Source organism: Lissotriton vulgaris, chromosome 1_1, assembly GCF_964263255.1.
Source record: "Lissotriton vulgaris chromosome 1_1, aLisVul1.2, whole genome shotgun sequence".
NCBI classification, from domain to species: domain Eukaryota; kingdom Metazoa; phylum Chordata; class Amphibia; order Caudata; family Salamandridae; genus Lissotriton; species Lissotriton vulgaris.
This window is the reverse complement of record NC_141685.1, coordinates 389,514,888-389,530,972: the sequence shown is the minus strand read 5'-3', so window position 1 is coordinate 389,530,972 and position 16,085 is coordinate 389,514,888. Positions and strand designations below refer to the sequence as shown.

General features: G+C 49.8%; 1 protein-coding gene across 1 annotated transcript in view; it reads right to left on the bottom strand.

The window, feature by feature from the left end:
* The window catches only part of ECHDC2 (enoyl-CoA hydratase domain containing 2), a 137,833-nt gene extending 122,124 nt beyond the window's left edge, over positions 1–15,709 (bottom strand). The window contains exon 1 of the mRNA XM_086952449.1: positions 15,268–15,709. Within this exon, the coding sequence (XP_086808575.1) occupies positions 15,268–15,685 (418 nt within the window). The 5' untranslated portion in view covers positions 15,686–15,709. The remainder of the gene's footprint in view (positions 1–15,267) is intronic.
* Positions 15,710–16,085: the final 376 nt, after the last annotated feature.

Sequence of the window (16,085 nt, the reverse complement as noted above, 5' to 3'; positions counted from 1 at the left end):
CCCTGAAAGTTTCGGGGGGATTCGTCAAGCGGGGGCCGAGAAAAAAGGGGGTCCCAAAACATGTTTTCCCCATGTTAATTTCCATAGGGACATTCTGACAAGGCTACAGCTTGAACGGCTGAACGGAATTACACCAGATTTGGCAAAATGGTAGGGACTGGTATGGAGCAGTGCCTTTTGTATGTTTGGTGTAAATCCCTCCAGTAGTTTATGAGAAAATTGAATGTGAAATTGAGTCCAATGCAATTTTCCATAGGACCTTTAGACACAGCTACAGCCCAAACGGCTGAATGGAATTACTGCAAACTTGGCAAAATGGTAGAGCCTGGTACGCAGAAGTGTCTTTTGTATATTTGGTGAAAATCCCTTCAGTAATTGTTGAGAAAATCGACTTTTTTCAAATTATATATCTATGGGCGGGACACGGTGCGCGCCCGTGCGCGCACAGTCCTTGCACAGTCCTTGCACTGTCCTTGCACGTGCGCAGACCTTAGCATGCGCGAGCTGCATGCTGATTGGCTGCCAATGACGGTCAACACTCCAAAACATAAATTGTTGGCAGCCATCTTGTGCCTCGGTAGACTGAGGCACAGGAAAGCAATAAACAAACTTGTAGAACTCAAAAAGGGGGCAGGGTAGAAGTACCCTGACACCCTAGGCCTGCTCAGGGGGTCCCACAAGGACCCCCAAGGCCCAAAAAAAAAATGTTGGGCCTCCTTCGCATCCCGTGATTTTTCCACAAAATTTTTTTTTTCAACAAAAGAAATTGGGGGGGGGGGCTGGGGGGTCCTTATGGGATCCCCTGAGGAGGCTTAGGGGGTCAGGGTGCTTCTACCCTGCCCCCTTTGCGTGTTTTGCACCTTTGTTTCACTGCTTTCTTGTGCCTTGGTTCTACCGAGTCACAAGATGGCTGCCAACACTTCCTGGTATGGAGTGTTGACAGACAGGGGCAGCCAATCAGCATGCCTTTCACAGGAAAGCAGCATGCTCATTGACTGTCAACACTTCTAACCAGGAAGTGTTGGCATTCATCTTGTGCTAGGTAGACCGAGGCACAAAAGAAGCACAAAAACAAATGCGTAGAACGCAAAAAGGGGGCACTGTAGAAACACCCTGACCCCCTAGGGCTGCTCAGGTGGTCCCAGAAGGATATTTACATATTTAAACGTTATCCGCTAATAGAATTAGCATTTAGAAAACCTTTGAAATTTATTGAAAAAAACTATAGGTTTCACGCCTCACATAGTCAGGAATTAGCATTTAAAAAGTGGTCCCAGAATGATATTAACATATTTAAACGTTATCCGCTAATAGAATTAGCATTTAAAAAACCTTGCAAATTCACTTAAAAAACCATAGGTTTAAGGTAATATATAGTTAGGAATTAGCATTTAAAAAACCTTGCAAATTCACTTAAAAAACCATAGGTTTCAGGTCATATATAGTTAGGAGTTAGCATTTAGAAAACCTTTGAAATTCACTGAAAAAACCATAGGTTTCAGGCCTTATATAGTTAGGAATTAGCATTTAAAAAACCATTGAAATTGCTCCTATATAGTTAGTTGTACTAACTATATTTCGCGCACCCGCAATCCACTGCTGATGATGTCACATATTACATTATTCATGACATGGTCAGTGACATCACTGATGACATCTCAAATGACATCAATGATGTCACAGATATATATATATATATATCCACCTCTAATCTCCAACCTTAAGCCCCCGACCTCAACAGGGCGGTCTCGGCGCGCGGGGACCGGAGCACCTCGCTTAACACCAACAGAAACCTCCTTTGTGGTTAGGCAAAAATAGGAGAGGGCAAGAAGGCCCTAATTCTGGCCCTAGCCTCAACCTGGCCTAAACAGGTTGCCCTTGCAAAGAATCAGATCTACAACCTTCAGGCCAATAAACACTTTGGCAGCAAGTGTCTAAGTTACTAAGCTATCTTACAAACCTTACTAAATCAACCCAAAAATGTTAAGCACCTTAGGGCTATCAAGGATTGTTGTCTGCAAGAGATATCAGAATTCCAAAGTACATTTTTTGCAGGCATGCTGAGAAGTGTGGGTACTGTTGCACACAACTAGGAACACCAAGCTGAGGAGTGTGGATACAGTCTGAAAATACATAAAACCTCTGAAAAACGTTTTGCCCTGCCAGTGAAGGTAATGGTAGGAATGCTGAGAGCTGCTGGTTGCAAAAAGTATGGCATTCTTTCTGAGAAGTGTGGATTCTGTCCAATACAAGTATGACAGTCCTGATGAAAAGTACTGCTATTGTTCCTTGAAAAGGATGTTTTCCCTGCAGATAAATATTGTTAATGTCCTTGAAAATTAGATAAACCCTGCTGAGTAGTGTTACTTTTATGACATTAAAGGGCAATCATGTTTGGAGGTATTGGTACTGTTAGTCAAACCTATGCAGGCCTCTTAAGAAATTAAATGTTGGCATGCAATCAGTCATTTGATATCAAATAGCACTTCCCAATTGTAAGCCCACACACTTTGCACCAGGATTGTGAATTTCTAAACTAAATATATACAATTTGTTTTAGCACTAGTAGAAGGCCTTAGCACTAGTGGATTGCCTTTGCCTCCTGTAGTGACCTTCTAGGCTCATCAACAGCATGGTTTTCAAAGAAGGGCAGGCAGATGCTTCTGTAGTAGATAGGGTTAGTTGTGTGGCATGCTCAAATATTCGGTCCACAATTGTTCTTACTCGTAATCAGGCACCCTATTATAGCGCTTGATTTTCTCAGGGTAGTGAGGCAGAGCAGTCCAAGGCCTACTCAGGAGAAGTGGTGTGGGCTAGTAATCACTGTTCACTGGCACGCAATAATAACACTCAATAAATGACTGTTCAGTCAGTGCTTTTTCTTTAGAACAAGTAAAAGGAAAAGTACATTTATTACATATAGAATACTAAATACTTCACAGTAATTTGCAAATGTATACATTGGCAGACGTACAATACCATACGTGACACTGCATCATCACCTGTGGGTCATAAAAACTTTTAATGCAAGTCTATAGGCTTGGTCAAGGATTCAAGAGTAGCAACCTTCATGTCTAAGACAACGCGTCTGTGTATTTTTTAAACATTTTTCAACCATGAAAATGCTCTCATAAATGCAGGCCCTAGAGGGCATCACATTTTGATTACATTACATGCAACCATAGACATTGACCCCTAGAGGATGCGTCTATACATCTATCTTTTTTATACACCTTCAGGCTGCTATCTTGGTATCCATAGAGTACATCTCTAGAGATCCCAGCAATCCCAGCTGTAGAGCAGAAGCTCCAGCCCTAGAAGGGCTTTGAAAAATTGGAAAATCCTGGAGGTGTCCTGGATTCTCGACACCCGTAGACAAAGGGTTGGTGCTTCAAAAATACTCTTTAGGGGGGAGCTGCAGTACTTCTGCAGCCCCCGCCCCTTGCTTCCTGCAGCTTGTTGGTGGTGCCCCTGCCATCCTGGAGCCACCATGAATAGAAAAACATCTAAATTGAAGGGTCCTGCAGGGCATTATGGGGAGCTCCTCCGGGAGCAGTGAATATTAGAACAGCAGCTCATCCAAACCACAAAGCTTCCATTTTGTGTTGTCTGCCTGTTTTAGTGGGTGCCCGGTCCCACACCAGGAACCCCCATGCCTGTTCTGCCGGTGCATAGTAATGATAGATTAACCCACATTAGTGCGCTATATAAATGCCTATACATACATACATACATTGGCCTTCAGAGAAAACCAGTCGCCCTGGAAGCATACAGCAAGCAGAATCTGCTAAAAAATAGGGTAGAGAAAATCCCTGTCTTTGGGAAAAAGGTGCAATGCTTTAAGTGAGTTCTGCATGCTCAGGAGGTAGAAATAGTGGATACTGACAAATACCTTGGCCTGTCCTTTAACAGGAATTCGAAATGGGACATTCACATGGGTAGTATTAAGCAGAGGCCATTGCTGCATGCCAGTTGCCTGATCAAGTTCAAATGGAAATATGGAGGTTTGGCCAGTGGCAGCTGCTACTTAACAAGGGTGGCAGATGGGCGGAGGTCACTTTTTTTTTTTAATCAATTATCTGCAGGCCGGCCGCGGCCTCTCAGTCCTCTTTGGCTCTTCGGTTAACTCCAGAACTCTAGGAGCAGGAAGCAAGAAGCACACAAGCTCCCAGACTCCCCTAGCCAATCACGATGCTGCGTGACAGCAGCCTTATGATTGGTCTGGGGGCGTGGTTCAGGGACTGGGATCCTGTGCAATACAGTGGGTGGAGAACATGCGAAGTGCACATGACTGTTTGGCAGGCCCAAGCAATATGGCCAGCCAAATCGTCATGTGCACTTAAGAGAGTGCTCACCACTCCTCCCCCCCGTTCCTGTGACAACCCAGGCCCGCCGCTCCCTGGCCCTAACTAGCTGAGCCACGACAGAAATATAAAATGATAACAGTGCTACCATTTTATTTTTCCTTTTTGAACTGCTCACAGAGCAGTAGGGCGATGCTTCTCCACCTTAATAAAGGTGCCGCCACTGGGTCTGGCCCTTACCCCATTGATGAAGGCAAACAAGGGTTGAATTCCTCCTTGGGTGTTATATGGGGCTGAGGTACTTGCACTTGACCCTTCCTGTGACTGATATCGCTTGCAGGGTGTGGTTCTTAGAAGGCTCCCGATGCAGCCGCCAAGCACTATGTTCCAGGGTATAAGGAGGGAATTGAATCTGACCTCCTGGAATCTGTTGGCGTATTCCAGGGCTTTGAACATTTTCAATAAGCTCTCTGTGAAACCTCAAAGGTCTCCAAACTGTGTTGGGCTGAGATCCAAGCCAGTGAAGGAAGGTGGGCAAGGGAAATAAGGAAAAGGTTAATGGCTCTCAAAAATAAGAATTCCTAGTGGGGCTAAATTGTAGCTTGGTCCCCTTTACCCAGCAAACAAGAGTTGAAACATTCTGCGAGAGAGGTTGCTAGGTCTCTCATGACCTGGCATACCTGAGGAATAACCTGTCCATCAGCTTCTCTTTAAATACTCTCAGCCTCGAAACGAGTTTCTCTTTCTTGGCTCAGTGTTTCCAGACCCCAGGTTGAAAAAACAAATTCCAAGGGTGAAAGGGGGATGCAACCCAATTTACTTGTCCTGCCTTCAGTAGAATATGATTCGGGATGGTAATTGTCTTTGGCCTTGCGTTCTGAATGTAAAATGTTCCTCAATGCATGTTCTTATGGACTGTATTTTTTATATTGCCATAAGGCCCTTTTTCACACCCTGTTCACATCTGAGTTAGTGTGTCTGCTATACCCTAGATCTGGTTAACAACATCTGCCGGTCTGTTGTGGTCTACCAGTTCTCCAAACGAGTAAGAGATCCCAGATGATGAAGGGCGGTCTCGATGGTGGACTGATGGGAACTCGCTCACACTAATTGTTTTCCTTGTTTATCAACACTTTGGTTGTTTCTCTGTTGGATACATAATTCAGTTGGCCTTTTGACTCATTGCTATTCTTTGTTGGTTTCATTATCAGTTAGGGGGCTTAGCAGTTAGGGTCGTTAAAATTTCCCTGGGACCTCCTTTTGGTGTTCTAATGTAATTTAAAAGATCCACACCCATAGTTCTCGGGAGGGGTGGAGGCGACAATGGCACACCGCCCGCAACGCCTGTCACCCGTTCAGCACCTAGCGTCTCTTACTATCGGACCTCGTGGATGAGGTCCGGTAGTAGGTTGTCGCCTCAACCCCCTCCCGAGACCTATGGGGTGTGGATCTTTTAAATTACAAACTATACAGGTACCTCTAAATTGAGGGTAACCCACTACTTGATGGTTTGTTTTTTGCACCTTCATTTTTTCCACACTTGCTTTTAACTTTCACGTCCTCTGGTAAGGGTGGGCCTTAGCATGTCCACACCGCCAAGGTACACAATCTTACAGTCCTGATGAAAGCCCAGTAAATAACACATAGATGGGCAGAAACAGGTCGACCCCACTTTAAGTGGAAACAACCAAACCACTATTTGGTAGATTTCCCACACATATTTTATCTATGTCAAACTGACCATTGAATAAACTTTTTGTATGGTACAGTCTTTGACATTTTTAAATCACATTTCTTTTTGACACTCTTGCCACGAAGAACCAGCTCTGCAGTAATCTGGCGTTGTAGCACACCAGGAAGGCATTCGGCTTCTCCTGGTGGGCCCGATGATGAAGCATGTCACCACCCAGGGTGGCGAGTGAGGGCTTCCTGAAAAATCCCTACTGATTTCCAATGTGACTTATCCAGGTTGATTTTTCCTTCTTTGCGTTCAGTGCTCATACACTTTTTCTTTTACGACACTCTTCTGTTGTTTAATAACATGTAAAATGGGAACCAGAAATGAAACCCAACCTGGGCTCCCTATCTTGTAAATTTGTCATTAAAAAAAGTGTAAAATAGTTTGAATCTGTTGTAAAATATATATGATTCACTCCATGTGAAAATGCCAAAACCACATGTTGATTCTGCCTGTCACCCACCACTAACCTCCTCTTCCAAGAACAGTGAACAAACCACTAACCTCCTCTTCCAAGAACAGTGAACAAACCACTAACCTCCTCTTCCAAGAACAGGGAACAAACCACTAACCTCCTCTTTCAAGAACAGGGAACAAACCACTAGCCTCCTCTTCCAAGAACAGTGAATAGTGAACAAACCACTAACCCCCTTTTCCAAGAATGGTGAACAAACCATTAACCCTCGAATGTGCCTATTCTGCGGAGACCCATACTCACCATACTTACCGGCCCCCGCATACTGCTGCTGCCGAAGGTGGGAAATAATGTCAGCCAACAAAGCCTGGTATCCGTAGTGGTCGTTGTTGGCCGCAGTTTATTAATAACCAAAGATATATTAATAACACAAACTGGTATCAAGCAATCTTCCATTTTTGAACATTACTCATCAATCATAATTGGCATATTACACATTATGACACCCTCTTCTAGTAGCAGGTGTCAGTCTCTTTGTGCCCTCCTTAGTTCGAAAATGGGGCTTGTACACAACCAGTTTGTTGTCAGTCTATTGGTGCTCCAGTGGTTGGTTGCCCACGCCTTCTGCGTGTTGTGGAGGGGAGCTTTACGCTTTCCAGTCGGGAGTTAGGTCCCCAGCTCGCTACCAAATTGCGCCCTGCCGTCCGGCCGGGTCTGGGCCGCGAGTGCCGTCTCCTCCTGCTACTCCCCTCCTTTATGCCGCCACGTCACCCTGCCGTGCGGCATTCAAAAGTGAGTGGCCATCCTCTTACACACCGCCCGCCGGTGTGTTTTCTTAGCCAACCAGTGTAGGATTTCCGCTAACGCCCCTTCCCCTATCCAGCACTGCGACTTTTGCTGTTCCCTAGGTGTGGGTGGGTGGGCTTCAGTCGTTGTTGCTGTCGCGCCGATCTCCCAGCTCCTCGAATGCGATGTGCTTCTGCTGGGAGGGCGGCGTCGCTTAAATCCTCCTGAGCCCTCCATGCAGGCCTCAGGTGAGTCCCCCTGATTGGGGGGTTCAAACAAAGCCAGGTTGACCATTGGACGTCCTTTGGGGGGCGCCAGGTCAACAGGTCACTTCCGGTCGGGTGGCTGGTGCGCACCCCGTTTCCGCTGGTTCCTGTGCGCATCGAAGCGCCCAGAACCAGTTTTTTCCCGCTGGTGGCACCACGAGGGTTATGGCGCCGGCCTTCGAGCCTCCCCCACCCTTCGGGCGGGTGCGGCGGCCTCTGCAATAACCCTCGAATGTGCCTATTCTGCGGAGACCCATACTCACCATACTTACCGGCCCCCGCATACTGCTGCTGCCGAAGGTGGGAAATAATGTCAGCCAACAAAGCCTGGTATCCGTAGTGGTCGTTGTTGGCCGCAGTTTATTAATAACCAAAGACATATTAATAACACAAACTGGTATCAAGCAATCTTCCATTTTTGAACATTACTCATCAATCATAATTGGCATATTACACATTATGACACCCTCTTCTAGTAGCAGGTGTCAGTCTCTTTGTGCCCTCCTTAGTTCGAAAATGGGGCTTGTACACAACCAGTTTGTTGTCAGTCTATTGGTGCTCCAGTGGTTGGTTGCCCACGCCTTCTGCGTGTTGTGGAGGGGAGCTTTACGCTTTCCAGTCGGGAGTTAGGTCCCCAGCTCGCTACCAAATTGCGCCCTGCCGTCCGGCCGGGTCTGGGCCGCGAGTGCCGTCTCCTCCTGCTACTCCCCTCCTTTATGCCGCCACGTCACCCTGCCGTGCGGCATTCAAAAGTGAGTGGCCATCCTCTTACACACCGCCCGCCGGTGTGTTTTCTTAGCCAACCAGTGTAGGATTTCCGCCACGCCGCAGGGAGGCGCACGTCTCACTGCGGCTCCCCCCCTGCACCTGGTTCGTGGCTCCCACCTTTCTCCATCTTTCATTATTTTTTATATTTTTTTTTTTTTTTTTTTTTAGTTGCAACCTGCGAGTGACATTGCACCCCACAAGTTATCCCAAAACACCTTCATCCCTTTTTCGGATAGGTGTACCCCGTCTTGCCCATAGAGCTCTGGGCGGCCCGGGTGGATGAGGCCGTGCCGAATTGCTTCCAGGCCATTGGCGAGGCAGAACTTGTGCATTGCCACGTTTAGCTTCCTCCTTGCGTTGTCGACAGCCTTGTTGGAATCGGCACCTCTCCAATGTTTCCTGCTGATCATTTCGGACCAGACCACCGTCGTGGGTCCCAGCCACGCAGCTGTCTTGGTGAGATCCCTTTGGATGGCTTGCCCGACAGCTTTTCGCCCTAGCCGGGTCAGGTCATTGCCCCCTAGGTGGATGATCAGGACGTCAGGCAACCAGGCCGAATCTGCCATGAGGCCGTCCAGCGTCGGCAGTAGCTGCTCCCATCTCATGCCTGGCTGCCCTATCCACCTGATGTACGTCGCTTTGGGCCTGCGTATGCTGCTGTCCCCCTGCCGCCACCAAGACTCCATCCGGGACACGAATGAGTGCCCCACCACCCAGACCAGCTGCGGGCGTCCCCCTGTCGAGAGAAAGCATTCCGTTAGGTGGCTTTTACTGCGCACCGTGTGCATTCAAGAGAGGGCGGGGGTGTGTTGTCACCCTGCCGTGCGGCATCCCAAGGCAACTCCCACTCCTTCCCCCCCTCCCGCCTTCGGGGCTTTCTCTCCCTTTTGTCTTTTTTTTTTTTTTTTTTGTCTTTTCTCTTCACCCCCTTTTTTTTTTTTTTTTTTTTATATGAGGTGAGGGCGTATGTACGACTTGTACGCCCTGGAGCGCCATCTGCCCACTGCCTGGATCCTGTCCTCTGGCATGCCATGCTGCGATGCCGAGGTTGCTGCGCCGATCCTGAAAGAGTGAGAGGCGAACGAAGCCGCGCAATACCCGGCTTTACCAAGGCCCTGGCGCATTATGGCTGTAAACTGGAACTTGCTCAGGTTCCTCCCGTCCTTATGTATGAAGAGAGGGCCATCGCCAGCTGGTCGAGCCCCCATGTACCTGAACAACCAGCATACCGCGCAGAGCCCCGACTCTGGTATGCAATGGAGACGTATCGTCGTCCCCCTCCTTGCCCTGTCTGTTTTGGACTGTCTCAGCGTTAACTCCACTGCCCTCTCCATTGGTTTAATGTCTCTTGCCTGCAGGCATTGCTGCGCTGGGCCCGACTTGCTGGGGGCTACCAATTCGCTGACTCGGAATGCTCCAAAGAACGCCGTCGTGAAAGCCGCCCTAAATAGCAGCAGCTCGTACTCATCCGATATTAAGCCTGTGAGGGCTTCAAGGAGCTGACCCATTTTGGCAAAATCGATGGGACGCCTGTTGTCCTTCTTTTTTCCTTCAACCCTCCTCCAGCCTTTTAAGGCCGTCTTTAGATAGGCCGAGGTAGTGGGGTCCTCGCCTGTGTAAAGCCTCGCAAAATGGGCAATGGCGGACAGATGCGCCTGGGCCCATGATCTCGTTTTTCTCGACTCGAATGCCCATTGCACGAATTTCTCGACCGCCGTGCGAGTCTTTGCCCCGTTTTCCAGCGATTTTAGGCCCCCAACTTTCATCACTGTGCCCGCGTATGTCCTGTACCTTCTGCTAGCTTCCGCGGTGAGTGATTGCCCTACTAGCCATGATAAGTCTATTCCCCCAGGTCCCAAAGGGACGATGGAAAGGGGGTCATCTCCTTGTCCGCCCCGGGCACCAGTTCTCTGAAACGCTTCATTTGGGACCGTGAGAGTGCGTCTGCTGCCGAGTTCTCTGCCCCTGGCACGTGGCGTGCTTTCAGCTCCAGGTTCCCTTCCAGCTGTAATTTAATTAACCGTCGCATTAGCCTCAGCATGTCCGGGCATCTCGCTGCGCCTCTGTTAATGGCCTGCACCACTCCCATGTTATCTGACCAAAGGGTGAGTTTCAGGTTTTTTATTTTCTCGCTCCAAATGGTCATTGCCACAATGATTGGGAACAGCTCGAGAAACGTGATGTTCCTGGTGAGCCCCTGCGCATGCCACTCGTCTGGCCACTGGCTGGCGCACCAGCTGTTTCCCAGGACCGCGCCGAAGCCAAGGCTTCCAGCCGCGTCAGTGTAAAGGGCTATCTGTTCGGCCGTTACCCAACCTGCTCTCCAAATCAGCACCCCGTTGAAATTCTGTAGGAACTCGTCCCACACCCGCAGGTCCTGTTTCACGCCTGCGCTCAGTCTGATGTGGTGGTGCTTGTGGGTGACGCCGGCCGTTAGCCCTGTTAGGCGCCTTGAAAATACCCTGGCGGGCGGGATTACCCGAGCCGCGAAGTTGAGTCTACCTATTACTCGCTGGATCTCCCTCAGGGTGGCCTTGTCCCGACCCCGTAGCTTCGATACTTCCTCGCGAAATTCCTTTACTTTGCCTGGAGGCAGCCTGGCCGTTCCCGCTATAGAGTCCAATTCTATGCCCAGGAACGTGAGACTTGTGGTCGGGCTTGTAGTTTTTTCCTTTGCGAGGGGGACCCCTAGAGACCTGGCTAGCTCCTCGAAGGCTGCCAATGTGCTTGCGCACACTGAGGAACCTGCCGGGCCCGTGAACAGAAAATCGTCTAAGTAGTGCAGTTTCCCCCCTTCCTGGTGCCGGTCATGCAGCGCCCATTCTAAGAAGGTGGCGAACTGCTCAAAGTATGCGCATGATATCGCGCATCCCATGGGCATGGCTTTGTCAATGAACACGTCCTCTCCCCATTGGAAACCCAGTAAGTGGAAACTGGAAGGGTGGACCGGCAGTAGTCGGAACGCGGATTCAATATCGGCTTTCGCCATGAGAGCCCCTCTGCCTGTCGCCTTCACCAGCTCGATTGCGTCGCCGACTGACGCATATCCCACTGAGCAAGCTTCGGGGTCGATACCGTCGTTCACGGAGGAACCTTCCGGAAACGAAAGGTGGTGTATCAGCCTGAATTGACCTTGTTCTTTCTTGGGGACCACGCCTAGCGGGGAGATGACTATGTCTCCTTGTAATTCCTTTGGGATAGGGCCCTCAACTCTGCCCAGCTTCACTTCTTTCTCAATCTTGGCGCTAACCACTTCGGGGTGTTGGCTAGCCGACTTCAGGTTGTTCGCCCCCGCCGAGGGGAGCGGGCCATGAAATGGAATAACGAAGCCTTGCTCGAAGCCCTCTACCAGTGACCTGGCCTCTGCTTTGTTCGGGTATTTGTTTGTCAATCTGCGCAGCTGTTGTGTAATAATGGGGGATCTGGCCAGCTGGCGCCTACGAATGTCCACCAGTCCCCTCTTTTCCCCTGCGTTGGGGCTAACGCTTCTTGCTCTTTTCTCTCTTCTCCCTTTTCGCTTCACGTTTGGAACCTTTGCATGCGGAGGTGGCATGCTTGCCCCCGCAGGTCGCGCATGCGTGTTGAAACTTACAAGACGAGCCCCATGAGCAGTCCCCCGCCTCGTATCTCCAACAGATCGCCTTGGTTGCGGTTGGGGAGTCTGATCTCCCGTTCGACCGCCTTTGATAAGAACCACTCCTCCCTTTTTGGTATGAGCTCCGAAAGGGCTGGTCGCCTTTTCCGGCCCAGGTCCTAACGTCTTTGGCTGTGAGCATCTTGTGGATGAAGCCGGAGACATCCTCCTCATTCCACTCCATTTCGGGGTGCCTCTGCATTTTTAATCTAAACCCTTTATCGTATTCTAGCCAGGCATCCCCTGGGAACTGCCTCTGTGCTAGGTGGATATTGGCCTCGTACAGCCACAAGTCAGCCGCGCAATGGGGGAACCTCTCCACTATAATGCACGCCATGATTCTGAAGGCGTCTAACCAATTTTCGAAACTGCGCTCTTTTCTGGCCCCACGCCTTTCTCTCCTGTCCTCTTCTTTCCTGTCGCACGTGGTTAGATCAAGACCTTCTAGCTGTATTTCAAGCAGCGAAAATATGTCGATGAATTCTTTGCGCCATATCCTCTCTTTTACCGCTAGGGGGATGAGACATGCCAGGCCGGTGGCTTTCGTAGTCAGGGACGCCGGGCCGGGGGATGGCCTGATGTAATGATCGTTGACTACCCCACTCGGAGGTGGGCTTCCTGCAACGGGGCCGTAACCCCAACCGGGTAGCGGGGAAATCTGTTCCCCCTGGGCGGACAAGCTTACCTGCTCCTGCACTCTTGTCTGACGGGCCCACCCCGGGTCGACCATATGCCACGTGAGACCTGCCGCTTCCTCCGCGCGCTGCTCCCTAGGCCCTGGTACCCCCTGCCCTATGCCATTAAGTAGCCCCGGCGCTAGCGATTTCAGACATTCCCTTACGATGTTGCTAATATGCTCACCCTTTTTCTTTTTGTCGGTCGTCTCGCCCTGTTCACTGCCCTCCGGCCTCGGCGTAAGGGGCTTCTGCCGCACCTTCCTCGGAGGGTTCCTCTTCGATGCTCTCTTCATCGGCGTGTTTTTCAGCTTCTTGGGTGCGGAAGGCCCTGGTTCTTCGTCCGCCTGTTCAACCGGTCTGTTCTCTTTCCCCTTGCCCAGGTGGGGGTGAAGCCAGTCGTCGCCGTGGATGGCCGATAACTCGCGGATCTTCAACAGTACCTCCGCCATCTCGTCCGGCTGGCCTTCCGACATGTCGTGAGTCTCTGCGCACTTGTGTGTGGCTTCTTAGTTTCCCGCGTCTGCGTCAGGCCGTCTGCCGGGGGCACCGCTGACTGCGTGTGCTTATCCCGAGCCCTGAGCTTGCCGCGGTCTTTTACCTGTTGTTGTTTCGGGGGAGCTGGCACGGCGCGCCGCGCTCCGTAAGGCGTCCTCGGTGATGATGACCTGGATCTTCTACCGGAGTCCCACCGTCTTCCTGCCTCGTCCTTCGCCGCGTCGCCTCTCTTCTTCAGTTGTTCTTCAGTCGTTGTTGCTGTCGCGCCGATCTCCCAGCTCCTCGAATGCGATGTGCTTCTGCTGGGAGGGCGGCGTCGCTTAAATCCTCCTGAGCCCTCCATGCAGGCCTCAGGTGAGTCCCCCTGATTGGGGGGTTCAAACAAAGCCAGGTTGACCATTGGACGTCCTTTGGGGGGCGCCAGGTCAACAGGTCACTTCCGGTCGGGTGGCTGGTGCGCACCCCGTTTCCGCTGGTTCCTGTGCGCATCGAAGCGCCCAGAACCAGTTTTTTCCCGCTGGTGGCACCACGAGGGTTATGGCGCCGGCCTTCGAGCCTCCCCCACCCTTCGGGCGGGTGCGGCGGCCTCTGCAATAACCTCTGATGTCAGAATGAGATACCCATCGAGAGACTAAATTGCCCAGCATGAAACTGGACAACCTGCGATCAATCCCAGCTTCCCAACTTTACCAAATTGTGTAATCCTAGGCAATAAGTTTGGTACCAAGCCTCCTTTTTGTTCATCGTCGCATATCAGAGCACCTTAATATACATAAGCTGAGAATGTGGCTTTTACAAAAACCTCTTTATTGTTTTATAATAAACTATAATGTTGTTCTGGGTATAATAAGAATTTAGACCACATATAGGGTACACATGGCAACTGGCTTGCCCCCTATCTCAGGAAAAGCACTGTCGCCATTGCTGGAGCAGAAATGTTTCTCAGTTTCTGTTAAACAACTACGAGTTCTCAATGTACTGAGACAATTTGATCACGTGGTAAAGAAATATTCTTTTTTCAATGTTATTTTAAAGACACCTTGCAAATCCTAACTATTTATTTATTTATTTAAAATATTTATAGAGCGCGGCTGTCACCTGGCAGGTATCCTGGCGCTAGTAGCTACTCCTGGGGTTTATTGCCATGATACTAACATGATGTTTGTTGCAGGATTTACACGCCAAACATTTGTAGGGCTCGGCTCGCGTAGGTGCTCTTAGAGCCAGATCCGACCCTTGGCTCGGCTCTCCCTATTCATGTGTTGGCTCGCCTAAAGGCCCTCTGTGAACCCTTACAACACTCCTCAAAACCTACCCACTCTGCCTGCACTGTTGATAGAAATCTTTACAATGTCATAAAAAATTTATACAAAATAAAAACAATGGGGGGAGGGGGTACAGTAAAACATGTCTACAGGCTTCACCCCAACTATGCATCTGTCGGCAGTCTAATCGTGAGAAACGCAGGCGTCTGAACTTACACTTCCATAAAGGCCCTCTTTGATTTGCACGCATGACTGCTATACGTGTTTAAAGCACTGCATTTTGAAATCACACTGCCTGTAAGGCGAGGAGATAATGTATCCTAAAGCCGCCCTTTCTTGGTAGTTCAAAACGACACTTATGTGTGAGAAACACACTATCCGGAAATCACGAATAATGAAACCATTGTCATAATCTTCACTTTCTTCCAATTCTTTCTTTTAGTCAACAGAGCTGTGCATGCTGGGACTTGAAGTTCTGCTTTCTCGGCGTGCAGTGTGATGCCTAGTTCAGTACCAAAACTGAACAAGGAGACCCCAGTGACACGAGACTTAAGGTTCGCTTACTTGAGAATCATATTGCTTTCCCTGACATTTCAAAGTTGCTCCACTACTTGTAAGTTTCCACTTCCCCCGCCTCTTTCTGGCTGCGTCTGCTGGCAGCGGCGAAGGGGCAGCCAAGCGGTTCCGTGTTACAGCATCAGACACATCTGGCTTTTTCGCCAAGCACGTTTATTGCTAGATTATAAAGCCAAAGTTTACGGTCAAAGCAACATTTCAAGTCCTTGAATGCACAGCCTTGTCTGACTAAAGAGGCAGCGTTGGTAGAAGAGTTTCACGTGGCAGGAAGCCACTTGCTAGCTGTCTGAATGTCTCTATGACTCAAAGTGTCGCCGCCTCAGCTCCAGTTCAGGTCACTCACCCGCGTGCTCCCCCGTCAGGTGCCGGACCTTGATCTCTCTGCCCCCGGCGCTGGACGAGTGTCGCCGCTGCCCCCCGGCGGTGCTGAAACCATAGCCTCCAAGGGGTGCATTGGACTTTCTGCTCCTGCAGAGTCCGGGCAGGATGCCACAGACCACCCCCCTGTCCAGTATGCCCGCCGCATGCAAAGCCCGGGCCCCTGCTGCTAAAGTCCCGGGGGCCACGGGATGCATCACTGCAGGCGCCGATCTGAGTCCCCTGGTCAGTAGCAACATTGACCCCGCAGACATGTTCTTCCGTTCTTTCTTCCTTCTTTCTGCCAAACTGAGAGACTGTGTTCGGGCGCCCCCTCGCGGCTGCAATGTAGGATCTCCCCGCGGGTCTTTCTCCAGTCTTTCGGGCACACAGGCAACATACATGCCTCAAGTGGTTATTGGCAAGTGGCGGGCACTGGGCAGTAAAGCCCCTAATACCGTACTGCGTCCCATTGAATAGCATAGATTATGGAATAGCTCTAGAACGTAAATCTATCTCTTGAACCATAGAAGGAACTTATTATGCACAACGGTGTACCTACTAATTATGGCACGCATTACCTTTTCTGATTATACTGCTTTTTATCCTTTCGATTTACAAGCTTCGCAATGCCAGCTAAATAATAACTAATATTCATAGAATTAGAACGATTGAGGCCATCTCGAAAAAAGTGTTTATTACAGTTTCTGCTGGAATTGTGCACATTCCATGCCCATATGTTTTATTAGTTCCAATTGCTCTATGACAAGGCACAGGCGGTATGAAACTCCATCCCGGCAGAGG